The sequence below is a fragment of the Hemitrygon akajei genome, chromosome 12 (genome assembly GCF_048418815.1).
Source record: "Hemitrygon akajei chromosome 12, sHemAka1.3, whole genome shotgun sequence".
NCBI classification, from domain to species: Eukaryota; Metazoa; Chordata; class Chondrichthyes; order Myliobatiformes; family Dasyatidae; genus Hemitrygon; species Hemitrygon akajei.
The window spans coordinates 2879109-2892772 of record NC_133135.1 but is presented as its reverse complement, the minus strand read 5'-3'; the positions used below and the strand labels follow the sequence as shown (position 1 = coordinate 2892772).

The window sequence follows — 13664 nt, the reverse complement described above, 5'->3', positions numbered from 1 at the left end:
ATACATAATATAGAAGAAAAAATCAATTACAGGATATGTATATTGAAAACAGAAATACTATAGAAACAGAAATATATATTAAAAAAAGTGAAGGGTTCAAAGTCCATTTAGGAATCAGATTGTAGATGGAAGAAGCCGTTTCTGAATGGATAAGTGTGTGTCTTCAGGCTTCTGTACCTCCTACTGGATGGTAACACTGAGGAAAGGGCATGCCTTGGATGCTGGAGGTCCTTAATAATTGACACTGCCTTTCTGAAACACTGCTCCCTGAAGACGTCCTGGGTATTTTGTAGGCTGGTACCCAAGATGGAGCCGACTAAATTTACAACCCTCTGCAGCTTCTTTATGTCCTGTGCAGTAGTGCCCCCTAATGCTATACCAGGCAATGATGCAGCCTGTCAGAATGCTCTCCATGGTACATCTATATTTTCTTCCCCCAAGCTATCAGACTCCTCAAAACCCGAAGCCTGGACTGGCACCTTGCCTTATTGTCCTGTTTATTATTTATTTTAATGCCTGCACTGTTTTTGTGCACTTTATGCAGTCCTGTGTAGGTCTGTAGTCTAGTGTAGCTTTCTCGGTGTTGTTTTTTTAAACGTAGTTCAGTCTAGTTTTTGTACTGTGTCATGTAACACCATGGTCCTGAAAAACGTTCTCATTTTTACTATGTACTGTACCAGCAGTTATGGTCGAAATGACAATAAAAGTGACTTGACTTGAAAAGTTCTTGAGTACATTTGTTGACATATCAAATCTCTTCAGAATCCTAATGAAGTATAGCCGCTGTCTTTATAACTGCATCAGTATGTTGGGACCAGGTTAGATCCTCAGAGATCTTGACACCCAGGAACTTGAAACTGCTCACTCTCTCCACTTCTGATCCCTCTATAAGGATTGGTATGTGTTCCTTCATCTTGCCCTTCCTGAAGTCCACAATCAGCTCTTTCGTTTTTCTGACGTTGTGTGCCAGGTTGTTGCTGTGACACCATTCCACTAGTTAGCATATCTTGCTCCTGTACGCCCTCTCATCACCATCTGAGATTCTACCAACAATGGTTGCATCGTCAGCAAATTTATAGATGGTATTTGAGCTATGCCTAGCCACACAGTCATGTGTATATAGAGAGTAGAGCAGTGAGCTAAGCACACGCCTCTGAGATGCACCAGTATTGATCATCAGCGAGGAGATGTCATCACCAACCCGCTCAGATTGTGGTCTTCCAGTTAGGAAGTCGAGGATACAATTGCAGAGGGAGGTTCTGCAATTTCTCAATCAGGATTGTGGGAATGATGGTATTAAATGCTGAGCTATAGTTGATGAACAGCATCCTGACGTAGGTGTTTGTGTTGTCCAGGTGGTCTAAAGCCATGTGAAGAGCCATTGAGATTGCATCTGCTGTTGACCTATTGCGGCGATACCTACTCTATCCAATCCGATCAAGGCAATAACTGCCCTACCACCTACTCTATCTAACCCTATCATTGAAACATCACTTCAACCTACCTTATCCAACTTTAACACAACTACTTCCCTACCCCCTACCCTGTCCAACTCTATCAACAACTTCCCTACCACCTGGGGTGTCAAACTCATTTTAGGTCACGGGCCGGATTGAGCAAAATGGAGCTTCATGCGGGCCGGATCAGTCGGACGCGTGCGAACGCAGCTTTCGTTGTCTCCGTTTTTTCAGCCTGCTCTCATGTGTCTCAGTCTCTGCGATAACTACAAAGTGTTTCACTTTACAAATTCCGTTTCTTATGAAGAAGACTGCCGAGCAAGACTGCCGAATAAACACTAAAAACCCTGAAAACCTGGTACCTGAATAAACTCAGCATTAGCCATATCATACGCCATAGGCACTTCGATTACTGGGGCCAGCTTTAATAGTAATTAGATATTATCTCGCGGGCCAAAGATAATTCCACCGCGGGCCGGATTTGGCCCGCGGGCCTTGAGTTTGACATATATGACCTACACTATCCAACCCTATCAATGAAATGACTACCCTACCACCAATTCTATTCAATGCTATTGAGATAACTTCCCTACAACCTACCCTAACCAACCCTATCTACGAGATGACTTCCCTATGACCACCTTATGCAACCCTATCAACAAGATGCTTCCCAATGACTGACTGTATCCAACACTATCAAGATAACAACTTCCCTACTACCTACCTATCCAACCCTACCTAGGTGACCACTTGCTCTATCCGACACTATCAACGAGGCAACCTACTACCTATCCTATCCAACCGTATCGAGCCTACGACTTTATGATCACCTACCCTATCCAACTCTATCGAGACGATTTCCCTATGACCTAACCTGTCCGATACTGTTGTGACATCTTCCTTAACATCTACCCTATCCAATACTGTTGTGACAACAAATTCCCTACCACCTACCCTATCCAAACCTATTTACAGGATAACTTCCTTACTCTGTCCAACCCTGTCTACGAAGTGACTTCCCTATGACCTACCTAGTCCAATTCTATCAAGAGAGCAACTTTCCTACAATCCAACCTAATCAGCGAGACGACTTCCCTACCACTACTCTATCCAGTCCTATAAACAAGATGACTTTACTACCTATGCTATCCAACCTCATCAACGAGACCATTTCCCTACCGAACTCTCTTGAGATGACTTCACTACCATCAACCCTACTGAGATAACAACCTCCCTGCTACCGACCTTATCAAGAATGACTTCCCAACCACCCACCCTGGTCAACCCCATCTACGAGATGACTTCCCTACAACTTACCCTATTCAGTACTATCAAAGAGCCGACTTCTCTACTACACACCCTATCCAATTGCATCAAAACAACTTCCCTACTACATACCCTATCCAACCCTATCTAGACAACTTCCCTATCACCCAGCCAGACCAACCCTATCAAGATGACTTCCCTACCCTATCCAACACTATCAATGAGACAACTTCCCTACAACCAATCGTAATGAGACGACTTCCTTTCATACCTTATCCAACTCATACAACGAGATAACTTCCCATCAATTGACCTAATCCAACCCCATCTACCATCCCCATCGACCTTCCAACCACCTACCCTATCCAATGCTATAGGGACAGTGAAATCCCTACCACCTACACAATCTAACCCTATCAAGATGGCTTCTTTACCATCTAGCCTAGACAATGCTATCAAGGGAATGACTTTCTTACAATCAAACCCCATCAATGAGATAACTTCCCTACTACACACCCTATCAACCCTATTGAGACAATGACTTCTCTACCACGTACCCTATCCAAAGCTTTTGAGATAACTTCCCTATGACTTACTCTATCCAACACTATTATGACAATGACTTCCCTACAACCTACTCTATCCAACACTATCATGACAACGGTTTCCCTATCATCTGCTCTATCTAACCCCATCTATGAAGAGTTCCCTAATACCTACCTTATCAACGAAACGACTTACCTACTACCTACCCTATCCAACCCTATTAACGAAACAACTTACCTACTACCTACCTATCCAACCCTATCAACGAAGCGACTTCCTTACCACCTACCCTATCATCGAGATGACTTACGGGCTACATACCCTGTGCAACCCCATGATTTCGTTCAGTTCTATCAAGTTTCCCTTTAGTCTCCCCCAGCACAAAGACAACTAACCCAGCTTATCCACCCTTTGACACACTCCTCACAGGGAATGTTCCAGTGTAACAGGCCCTTGGCCACCGAACATGCAGTCCACATAGCATCATTTACGCACCTTTCCTTGTCTTCTTCACTCCCACTCTCATACTCTGACTCCTCCTCACTGGAAACATCCATCTCCTCCTCGGAAATTGGGGGTTCGTCCGGAGGTAGGGGAGGCATGGGTGGAGGCGTGGGGAAGTATTCCTCATACTGGGAAAGATAATTACACAACACTTAGCCGTTAATCAGCAAGTTCAAACAGTGTGAGAACCAGTGCTTGAGCGCTGATGAACTTTTGCAGCCTGACACACTCAGGAAAGTGGCAGTTCATCCAGACTTCCACACTCTTCTCACAGCAACAATCAGTCATTCTTGGGTTTGAACACACGGTACAATTCAGGTCCTTTGGCGCAGGATGTTGGCTCGTGCAAGTTGATCAGATGATTCAGAAGGCATTTGGTGTGTTGGCCTTCATTTGTTGGGAGATTGAGAACGTCTTATGAGGATTGGTTGTGGTAGCTTGGGCTTTTCCCTTTGGAGTGAAGGAGGATTAGAGGAGAGTTGTACGAGATAAGAGGCATTGATAGATTGGACTGCCAGAGACATTTTCCTAGGGCTGAAATGGCTAATACAAGGGGGCATAATTTTAAAGTGATTGATGGATAGGGAGGATGTCAAAGGTAGTTTCTTTTGCACTGACTGTTGGGTGTATGGAACACACTGCCAGGATGGAGGTAGAGGCTGATAGGTTAGGGACATTTAAAAGGCTCTTAGAAAGTCACAGGGATGATGGAAAAATGAAGGGCTATGTGGGTGGGAAGGGTAGATTGATCATGGAGTTGATTAAAGGGTCAGTACAACACTGTTGGCCAAAGGGTCAACAAAAGGTTAACAGGTAGTCCAGCATGTGGTATATTAGCCTTTAGTGAGATCGGTTTGGTGTTAAAGAATATGGAGGTATTATTCCCAGATGTCCATGGATACCGCCATGCTTGCTGAGTTCCTCCAGGATTGTGTGTGTGTTGCCCATATCCCTCTGCTCATTAACACTGTTAAGGGTAAGGGTCTTGTCATTAACAGTGTACCGTCTCTCTACATTTGACTTACCAAGGTGCAACTCCATCTGCCATTTCTCCATCCATATCTGCAACTGATCTATATGACGCTGTACTCATTGCCAGTCTTCTATGCTATCCACAACACCATCAACCTTCATATTGTCCGCCAACTTACTTCCATGAAGTTTAGAAAACTATTGAGTAAAATGATCCTGAGAGGAATTGACAGGGATGCTAAGGTATGTCTAGTGTGAGTCTGAAACCAGGGGACATAAGTATATGACTGGGGGTGGGTGTCATTTAAACTCAAGATAGATAAAAATCCTTTCTAACATGGCGGTAAATGTCTGGAATTATCAGAGCTATGGGTGCTGAATTAGAAGGACAAGGTGAAAGGAGAGAAATGTTTGACAGAACAGGATACTGAAGGCGATAGGCAACTGGCACAGAAGGGGAGATGAGGCCTGAGGCAGATCAGCCACATTGAACGGTGGGAATTGACAGCTGTGTGGCCAAGTTTGCAGATGATTCAAAGAAAGATGGAGGGACAGGTAGTGTTGAATAAGCAGAAGGGCTACAGAAGGATTTAGACAGATTAGGAGAATGGGCGAAGAATCGGGAGTGTTGGGAAATGTATGGTCATGCACTTCAGTTGAAGTGTAGACTAGTTTCTAAATTGAGAGAAAATTCAAAATCGTAGGTACAAAGGGACTTGGGAGTTCTCGAGCAGGACTCCATGCAAGTTAATTTGCAGGTTGAAAAAGCGATATTAGCATTCATTCAAGAGGACTTGAATATAAAAGCAAGGATGTAATGTTGAGGCTTTATAAATCACTGATGAGGCTTGTGGCAAGAGTATTGTGAGCAGTTTTTGGATCCTTATTTAAGAAAAGATGTGCTGACATGAGAGAAGGTTCAAAGGAGGTTCATGAAAATAATCCTGGGTTTGAAAGGCTTGTCATATGAGGAGCGTTTGACGGCTTTAAGCCTGCGCTCACTAGAATTCATAAGAATGAGGGGGGATCTCATTGAAACCTATTGAATATTGAAAGACCTTGATAGAGTGGATGTGGAGAGATGTTGAGATAAGCTGAGATACTCAGAGGGCAACTCCCCCACAACGTAATTTACCTTCGGATGGCCAAACCTGGGGTCTACAATGCACTCCCTTGCCCACGGCATGGGAGTGCAACGGACCACCTCAGAAAGGTGTACATGCCTAAAGGGGCAATCAGCTCAGCCACCTGACTGTGGAACTGTACCCTCAAACACAGACTGCAGTAGACCCTGATGAACCAGGTGTTCAATAACAAGCTGGCTGCGTGCCGTGCTGGGCTGGAACCTGGCTCCTCCTGTCGGTGCTGTTGTTCAGTGTTTGCTCGGTGGAAGACAAGCTGAATTATGCACATCTGTGGCTGTACTAGTGAGTGATAAGGAACTACTTGCAGAACGTGACTCCAAGACAACATCCCACGCACCATCAACCTTCAGGCCATGACACTCAGGGACTTGGACCAGATTTTTTGTACATTAGTTTGGTCAAGTATGTTTTCCTGCTGTATGCTCTGTATGAACTGTGTGTGGCTGTTAGCTCTGTGCTTTGGCTCTTGGCCCCAGAGAAACGTTATCTAGTTTGACTGTGTTCACACATATGCTTGAATGATAATTAAATCTGAACTTGAACTTCAATCTCATAATATCATAACTTGGAAACAGAATACAGAAGAAATGTGGCAAACGTTCAGGGGATATTTGCGTGGGGTTCTGCATAGATATGTTCCAATGAGACAGGGAAAGGGTGGTAGGGTACAGGAACCATGGTGTACAAAGTTTGTTGTAAATCTAGTCAAGAAGAAGAGCTTACGAAAGGTTCAAAAAATTAGGTAATGATAGAGATCTATAAGATTATAAGGCTAGCAAGGAGCTTAAGAATCAAATTAGGAGAGCCAGAAGGGGCTATGAGAAGGCCTTGGCAGGCAGGATTAAGGAAAACTCCAAGGCATTCTACAAGTATGTGAAGAGCAAGAGGATAAGACATGAGAGAATAGGACCAATCTAGTGTGACAATGGAAAAGTGTGTATGGAACCGGAGCAGATGGCAGATGTACTTAATAAATACTTAGCTTCAGTATTCACTACAGTAAAGGATCTTGGCGATTGTAGGGATGACTTGTAGTGGACTGAAAAGCTTGAGCATGTAGATATTAAGGAAGAAGATGTGCTGGAACTTTTGGAAAGCATCAAGTTTGAGTAAGTCACCAGGACTGAAGTGGATGTACCCCAGGCTATTGTGGGAAGCGAGGGAGAGATTGCTGAGCCTCTGATGATAATCTTTGCCTCATCAATGAGGACAGGAGAGGTTCCGGAGGATTGGAGGGTTGTGGATGCTGTTCCCTTGTTCAAGAAAGGGAGTAAGGATAGCCCAGGAAATTATAGACCAGTGAGTCTTACTTCAGTGGTTGGTAAGTTGATGGAGATCCTGAGAGGCAGGATTTATGAACATTTGGAGAGGCATAATATGATTAGGAATAGTCAGTATGGCTTTGTCAAAGGCAGGTCGTGCCTTATGAGCCTGATTGAATTTTTTGAGAATGGGACTAAACATATTGATGAAGGTAGAGCTGTAGATCTAGTGTATACGGATTTTAGCAAAGCATTTGATAGGGTACCTCATGCAAGACTTATCGAGAAAGTCAGGACGCATGGGATCCAAGGGGACATTGCTTTGTGGATCCAGAACTGACTTGCCCACAGAAGGCAAAGAGTGGTTGTGGTGGTGGCATCCGTCGGTCTCGAGAGACCATGGATCTGCGCCTGGAGTTTCCAGGGCGTAGGCCTGGGCAGGGTTGTATGGGAGACCAGCAGTTGCCCAAGTTGCAGGCCTTCCCCTCTCCACGCCACCGATGTTGTCCAAGGGAAGGGCACTAGGACCCATGCAGCTTGGCACCGGTGACATCACAGAGCAATGTGTTGTTAAGTGCCTTGCTCAAGGACACAAACACGCTGCCTCAGCTGAGGCTCGAACCAGTGACCTTCAAGTTACTAGTCTGATGCCTTGCCCACTAGGCCATGCGCCAACAGAGTGGTTGTAGGCGGGTCATATTCTGTATGGAGGCCAGTATCAGTGGTGTGCCTCGGGGATCTGTTCTGGGACCCTTACTCTTTGTGATTTTTATAAATGACCTGGATGAGGAAGTGGAGGATGGGTTAGTAAATTTGCAGATGACACAAAGGTTGGAAGTGTTGTGGATAGTGTGGAGGGCCGTCAGAGGTTACAGGGGGACACTGATAGGATGCAAAACTGGGCTGAGAAGTGAGTTCAACCCAGTTAAGTGTGAGGTGGTTCATTTTGGTAGGTCAAATATGATGGCAGAATATAGTATTAATGGTAAGACTCTTGGCAGTGTGGAGGATCAGAGGAATCTTGGGGTCCGAGTCCACAGGACACTCAAAGCTGCTACGCAGGTTGACTCTGTTGTTAAGAAGGCATACGGTGCATTGGCCTTCATCAATCATGGGACTGAGTTTAAGAGCCGAGTGGTAATGTTTTAGCTATATAGGACCCTGGTCAGACCCCACTTGGTTACTGTGCTCAATTCTAGTCGCCTCACTACAGGAAGGATGTGGCAACTGTAGAAAGGGTACAGGAGATTTACAAGGATGTTGCCTGGATTGGGGAGCATGCCTTATGAGAATAGGTTGAGTGAACTCGGCCTTTTCTCCTTGGAGCGACGATGGATGAGAGGTGACCTGATAGAGGTGTACAAGATGATGAGAGGCATTGATGGTGTGGATAATCAAAGGCTTTTTCCCGGGCTGAAATGGTTGCCACAAGAGGACACAGGTTTAAGGTGCTGGGGAGTAGGTACAGAGGAGATGTCAGGGGTAAGTTTTTTACTCAGAGAGTGGTGAGTGTGTGGAATGGGCTGCCGGCAGCGGTGATGGAGGAAGAAACGATAGGGTCTTTTAAGAGACTCCTGAATGGATACATGAGCTTAGAAAAACAGAGGGCAAAAGGTAAGCCTAGGTAGCTCTAAGGTAAAGACAAGTTTGGCACAGCTTTGTGGGCCAAAGGGCCTGTATTATGCTGTAGGTTTTCTATGTTTCTATGATGGTCGCCATGGAGCAGGCTGTATGTTCACAGTTAACTAAATTAACTGGATTTGAACTGCTGGTTCAGCGGAATCACAGAGTCAGACAGCACAGAGACAGACCTTTTGATCCATTGAGAGCGTGCTGACCATTGACACCAATCCTACACTGATCTGATTTAATTCCTCCAGATTCCACCCCTCACCCACACACTGGTGACCAAGTAACCACTGACCCATACATCTTTGGGATGAGCGAGGGAACAGGAACAGCCGGCAGAGATTTCACTGTCCCACATCCTGTTAGACTTTGATATGAGTAGTGCAGGTTGACAGCTAACTCCTGCTCCTGTTTCTTATCTCTCTTCTGTGGATGCCTGAAGAGCATGCTGCTCCCCCAGAGACCATCCGAAAGCCCAATATAGCAGCTCTCACCCCACATTTCCTTGGCCAACAATCCTCAGCACAGCCCATTCCTTGCTCTGAGGGAGTGTCATCATGTAAACACAACTCTGAGTTCCTCCCTCTCTGCAGAGTGTACATGAGGTGTGAGGGCAAATGGGAAACTCCTGAATGTTGTAAGGTCTCATTACCATTGGAGGACGAGCAGTGATGGGACCAAACGGAGACGGTAAATTCATCTTGTTCATTAGGTGCAGAACCTGTAAATACACAGGGAACATATTAGTCATTTAGCACTTTGATCACCTTGTGACTTCCTGAAGCATTTTACAACCAACTCATCAGGCAGCGTAACGTTAAATATACTGTATATATAAAAAATAAATTAATGAGGTAGTGTTCACTGGTTCATTGACCATTCAGAAACTGATGGCAGAGGGAAGAAGCTGTTAAGCATGTGTCTTTAGGTATCTCCTCGCTGAGGTGCCAATGAGAGGAGGGCACATCCTAAGTGATTTGGGGGGGGGGGGGGGTCCTGGATGATGGATGTCACCTTTTTTGAGGCATCACCATTTGAAGGTGTCTTCGATGCTGGGGAGGCTAGTGCCCGCGATGGAACTGCCTGAGCTTAGGGCCACTCTCAGGTGGGAAGAGAGTGATAAAAAAAGGTAAATGCAATGTTGCCATTCATTTCAGAGGACTAGAATATAACAGCAAGGATGTAATGCTGAGGCTTCATAAGGCATTGGTCAGACCATATTTGGAATACTGTGAGCAGCTTTGGGCCCCTTATCTAAGAAAAGACGTGCTGGCATTGGAAAGGGTACGAGGAAATTTACAAGACTGATCCTGGAAATTAAAGGGTTAATGTACAAGGCCTGTGCTCACTGGAGCTTAGAAGAATGAGGGGAAATCACGTTGAAACTACCAAATAATAAAAGGTCAAGTCATTGACAGGTTCTCGATTAGTCAGAGCATCAAAGGTTACGGGGATAAGGCAGGAGAACGGGGTTGAGAGGGTTAATAAACCAGGCATGATGGATTGGAGCAGATTTGACAGGCCGAATGGTCTAATTCTGTTCCTACATTTCTATATCTTATATTGATCAAACTGCTGAGACACTGTGCAGTTAAGGGCTGGAGAGAGTTTGAAAATAAGTTACCTGAACGTAGAACTTGGGCACGCTTGCCATGGCATTGGCGATGTTAGCAAGGATGACGCTGGTTGGTGGTGGGTACAGGTACTTCAGACATGGGTTCAGAGGGTAGGTCAGTCTGCAACATGGAATGGGACAAAGCCTGTCAGGCTGAGAATATCGGTATCACACACTCCCGACAGACACTTGTATTTGTACAGGACAATTGGCAAAAGAGCAGTGAATGGGACTCACTGTAAATTCATCTTGTCTCATCTGTTATCAATCCAACTTTAACCTGTGCTAACAGTTAAACGTTACCTTTATTCGTCACTTATTTGGTGAAATGTGCCTTTTGCATTAACAACCAACACCCAAGGATGTTCTGGAGGCAGCTTGCAAGCACCACCATGCATTCCGGTGCCAACACGGCATGGCTACACTGTTCAGCAGAACAACAGTGAGGCCACCTGTTGATCAGGATCGACAATGGATGCTGCGCCTAGTTATTTACGTGATACGCAAGCCAGGGCAGTATGATATGGGGAGCAAGTTGTTGACAATACAGCAGGCTTCCCTTCTCCAGGCAGCTGATGAATCCAAAGGAACGGCAGAGACTGATACAGTTTGGCACCAGTGGCGTTGCAGGAGTTTCCAGTCAGCGTTGAACTCAACTCAAACTCCAGATCTTTCCTTGGGGTTTAATCCCAAAGCCTCCCCGTGAGTGAGCAGAGGCAAGGCAGTGGAGGTTTGAGATCAGAGTTTTCTTTCCCCTAGATGAGCTGCCAGAACAGTACACAACAAGCAACAAAAAGAATCCCCATTTCTCCTTCTCACCCACACACGTAGACAGTACTGTGCAAAAGTCTTAGGCCTGAGATGTTTTTATATAAACTTTGTTTTAGATGTTTATTTTGTGTCTTCTGGAATATGGTGTCAATAGAAAAAAACAAATTTTAGATTTCATTTTTCCAAAAAAATTTTATGTTAAAAATAAATTTTTGCATACACAAAAATAACACAGGTGCTATTAATCAATGACAGAGTTGAGTGAACTAAACTGATTAACTGAAGCAGAAACAGGTGGAGAAAGAATTAAACTGGGTGAAAGACAACCAAAGGGTGTGGCAGAAGTGACAATCCAACCTTCAATTCATCAATTCTTACACCATGGTGTTATGACCTCGGCCCCCTCCTTTGTGAGAATCGCAAGAGCCCTAGTCAAGGGGGGGTCAACTGACCCCAGACAGAGAGACGTGCGGAAGACCACGTTCTCCCGAGAAGCAGAATAAAGGCGACATTGACTATTGTCTCATGGAGACCACGTGAAAAGCCCTCGGGCAAAGTGGGCTGGTTGAGAGAGAGATCGCATCACCTGCAACCTGATTGACACCTGCGATCCCGTGAAGAAGTATAAAGGAGGGTCTGAGGGGGGGACAACCCTCAGACGCACCAAGGAAGCACGATACCGATTCCCATGGGAGCGGGAAGCCATTTTGAAGGAAGCCACGTGCGTTAGATTCCAAATTTTGAATCTGTGGCTAGAACCAACGGAAGACCGCTTTTAAATAACAACGGGGAATCCTGCTCCCCTGATTCCAAGGATTTGCTCTGTAAAGACAACGGGCAAGTGTTTATCCTTTCTAAACCATCTCTCTCTCTCTACCACATGAAAACCCCAGCGGTTCCCAAAAGGGAAAAGCCTGCAAACTTCTGAGTGACTCTTTATATTTCAATTGGACTCAGTATTACCCCTAGACAACTGTAGAGCTTATTTCTGATTGATTATTATTACACAGGTGTTTTAGATTGAGTTTTGACGATGTATATGATCTGAATGTTTTGTATTCACCATACGTTTGTGCCCCTTTTTTGAATAAAACGTTTGAAAATAGTAGCATCCGACTCAGCTGATCCCGCTATCTTTGCTGGTAAGTTACCTGGTTACGAGGTTACGTAACAAGGGCAAGAGTGAGCAGAGTAACAAGACACATCCTGCATCAGCAAGGTCTCTCTCAAGGAGAAATTTTGCAGCAGACAGAAGTTTTAAGATGTGTTGTCCATGCTCTCCTGAAAAAGCACAAAGGACGAGGACCAGAAATGCAGTGGCTGGCCACAGAAACTGAGTGCAGCACACAAGAGATAATCAAACTGACGTCCCTTTTAAATCAGAAGTCATCCAGCACTGCTATCAGCTCAGAACTCACAGAAACAAATACACCCTTCTACAGTCTGGACAAGTCTTGTCAGAAGTGGTCTTCATGGAAGAGTTGCTGCCAAGTCATTCCTCTAAAGTGAAAACAAAACCAAGAGACTCATGAACGCACAAAAATACAAGGACTAGGGTGCTGAACAATGGCAGCAAGTGCTCTGGACTGATGAGTCAAAATGTGAAATTTTTAGCTCAAACAGCAAGCAATATGTCTTTAGAAGAGCTAGACAGCACTGCAGATGAGTGTCTGCAGCCAACACTGAAGGTCAGAGGAGGTTCCCAGCAGGCTTGAGGCTGCATTTCTGCAAATAGAGTGTGTGACCTGGTCAGAATTAATAGAATCCTCAATGCTGAAAAGTACAAGCGGATTTCCATCCATCACACAATACCATCAGGGAGGTGTCTGACCAGTCTTGACTTCATTCTGCAGCAGGACAATAGCCGAGGTCATAAAGAACTACCATCAGCAAACAGGAGAACAAGCAGTTCTGCTTATGCTCTCTAGAGCTCTGACCTCAACATCACAGAGGCTGCCTGGGATTACCTGGAGAGACAGAGCAAGCAGACAGCCAAAGTCTGCAGAGGAACGTGGCAAGTTCTCCAAGATGCAACCTACCAGCCGATTTCCTTATAAAACAACATGATGGTGTACCTCAGAGAACTGATGCAGCTTTTAAGGCAAAGGGCAGTCACACTAAATATTGATTTGATTTTGTTTTTTTTTTTAACTGTTTACTGCTCTTGAAAGCAACTTTTTTGATATTTAGAAACTTTATATTTCATCATTTTGGCATTTTCACTTTAGTTTTTTTTTAAAAAATATGTGCCTAAGACTTAGACACAATACTGCACAGTCCTTTAATGCCAGTATGGGCTTCCAGTCTCCAGCAGACAGACTCAGGCCTCCAGACACACAGCTTCTCCTCCCCAGCACACTCAGAGATTCACAAACTCTGTTCCGGCCTACAGACTTTCAGACATTCGATTTAACCTTGAACCATAATCCTTGGCATTAAAACCAGGACACACTGATCACTGAACATCAGGCCTCAAAATCCAGAACCTCTGATGACT

General features: G+C 44.8%; 1 protein-coding gene across 2 annotated transcripts in view; it reads right to left on the bottom strand.

Moving 5' to 3' along the window:
• Positions 1-13664, bottom strand: part of rnpc3 (RNA-binding region (RNP1, RRM) containing 3) — a 73396-nt gene that overhangs the window by 31260 nt on the left and 28472 nt on the right. For both annotated transcript variants that reach the window (XM_073062473.1, XM_073062472.1), the window contains exons 6-8: positions 10406-10517; positions 9434-9502; positions 3765-3901 (exon numbers count right to left, since the gene is read on the bottom strand). In XM_073062473.1, coding sequence (XP_072918574.1) covers positions 3765-3901; positions 9434-9502; positions 10406-10517 — 318 coding nt within the window. The remainder of the gene's footprint in view (positions 1-3764; positions 3902-9433; positions 9503-10405; positions 10518-13664) is intronic.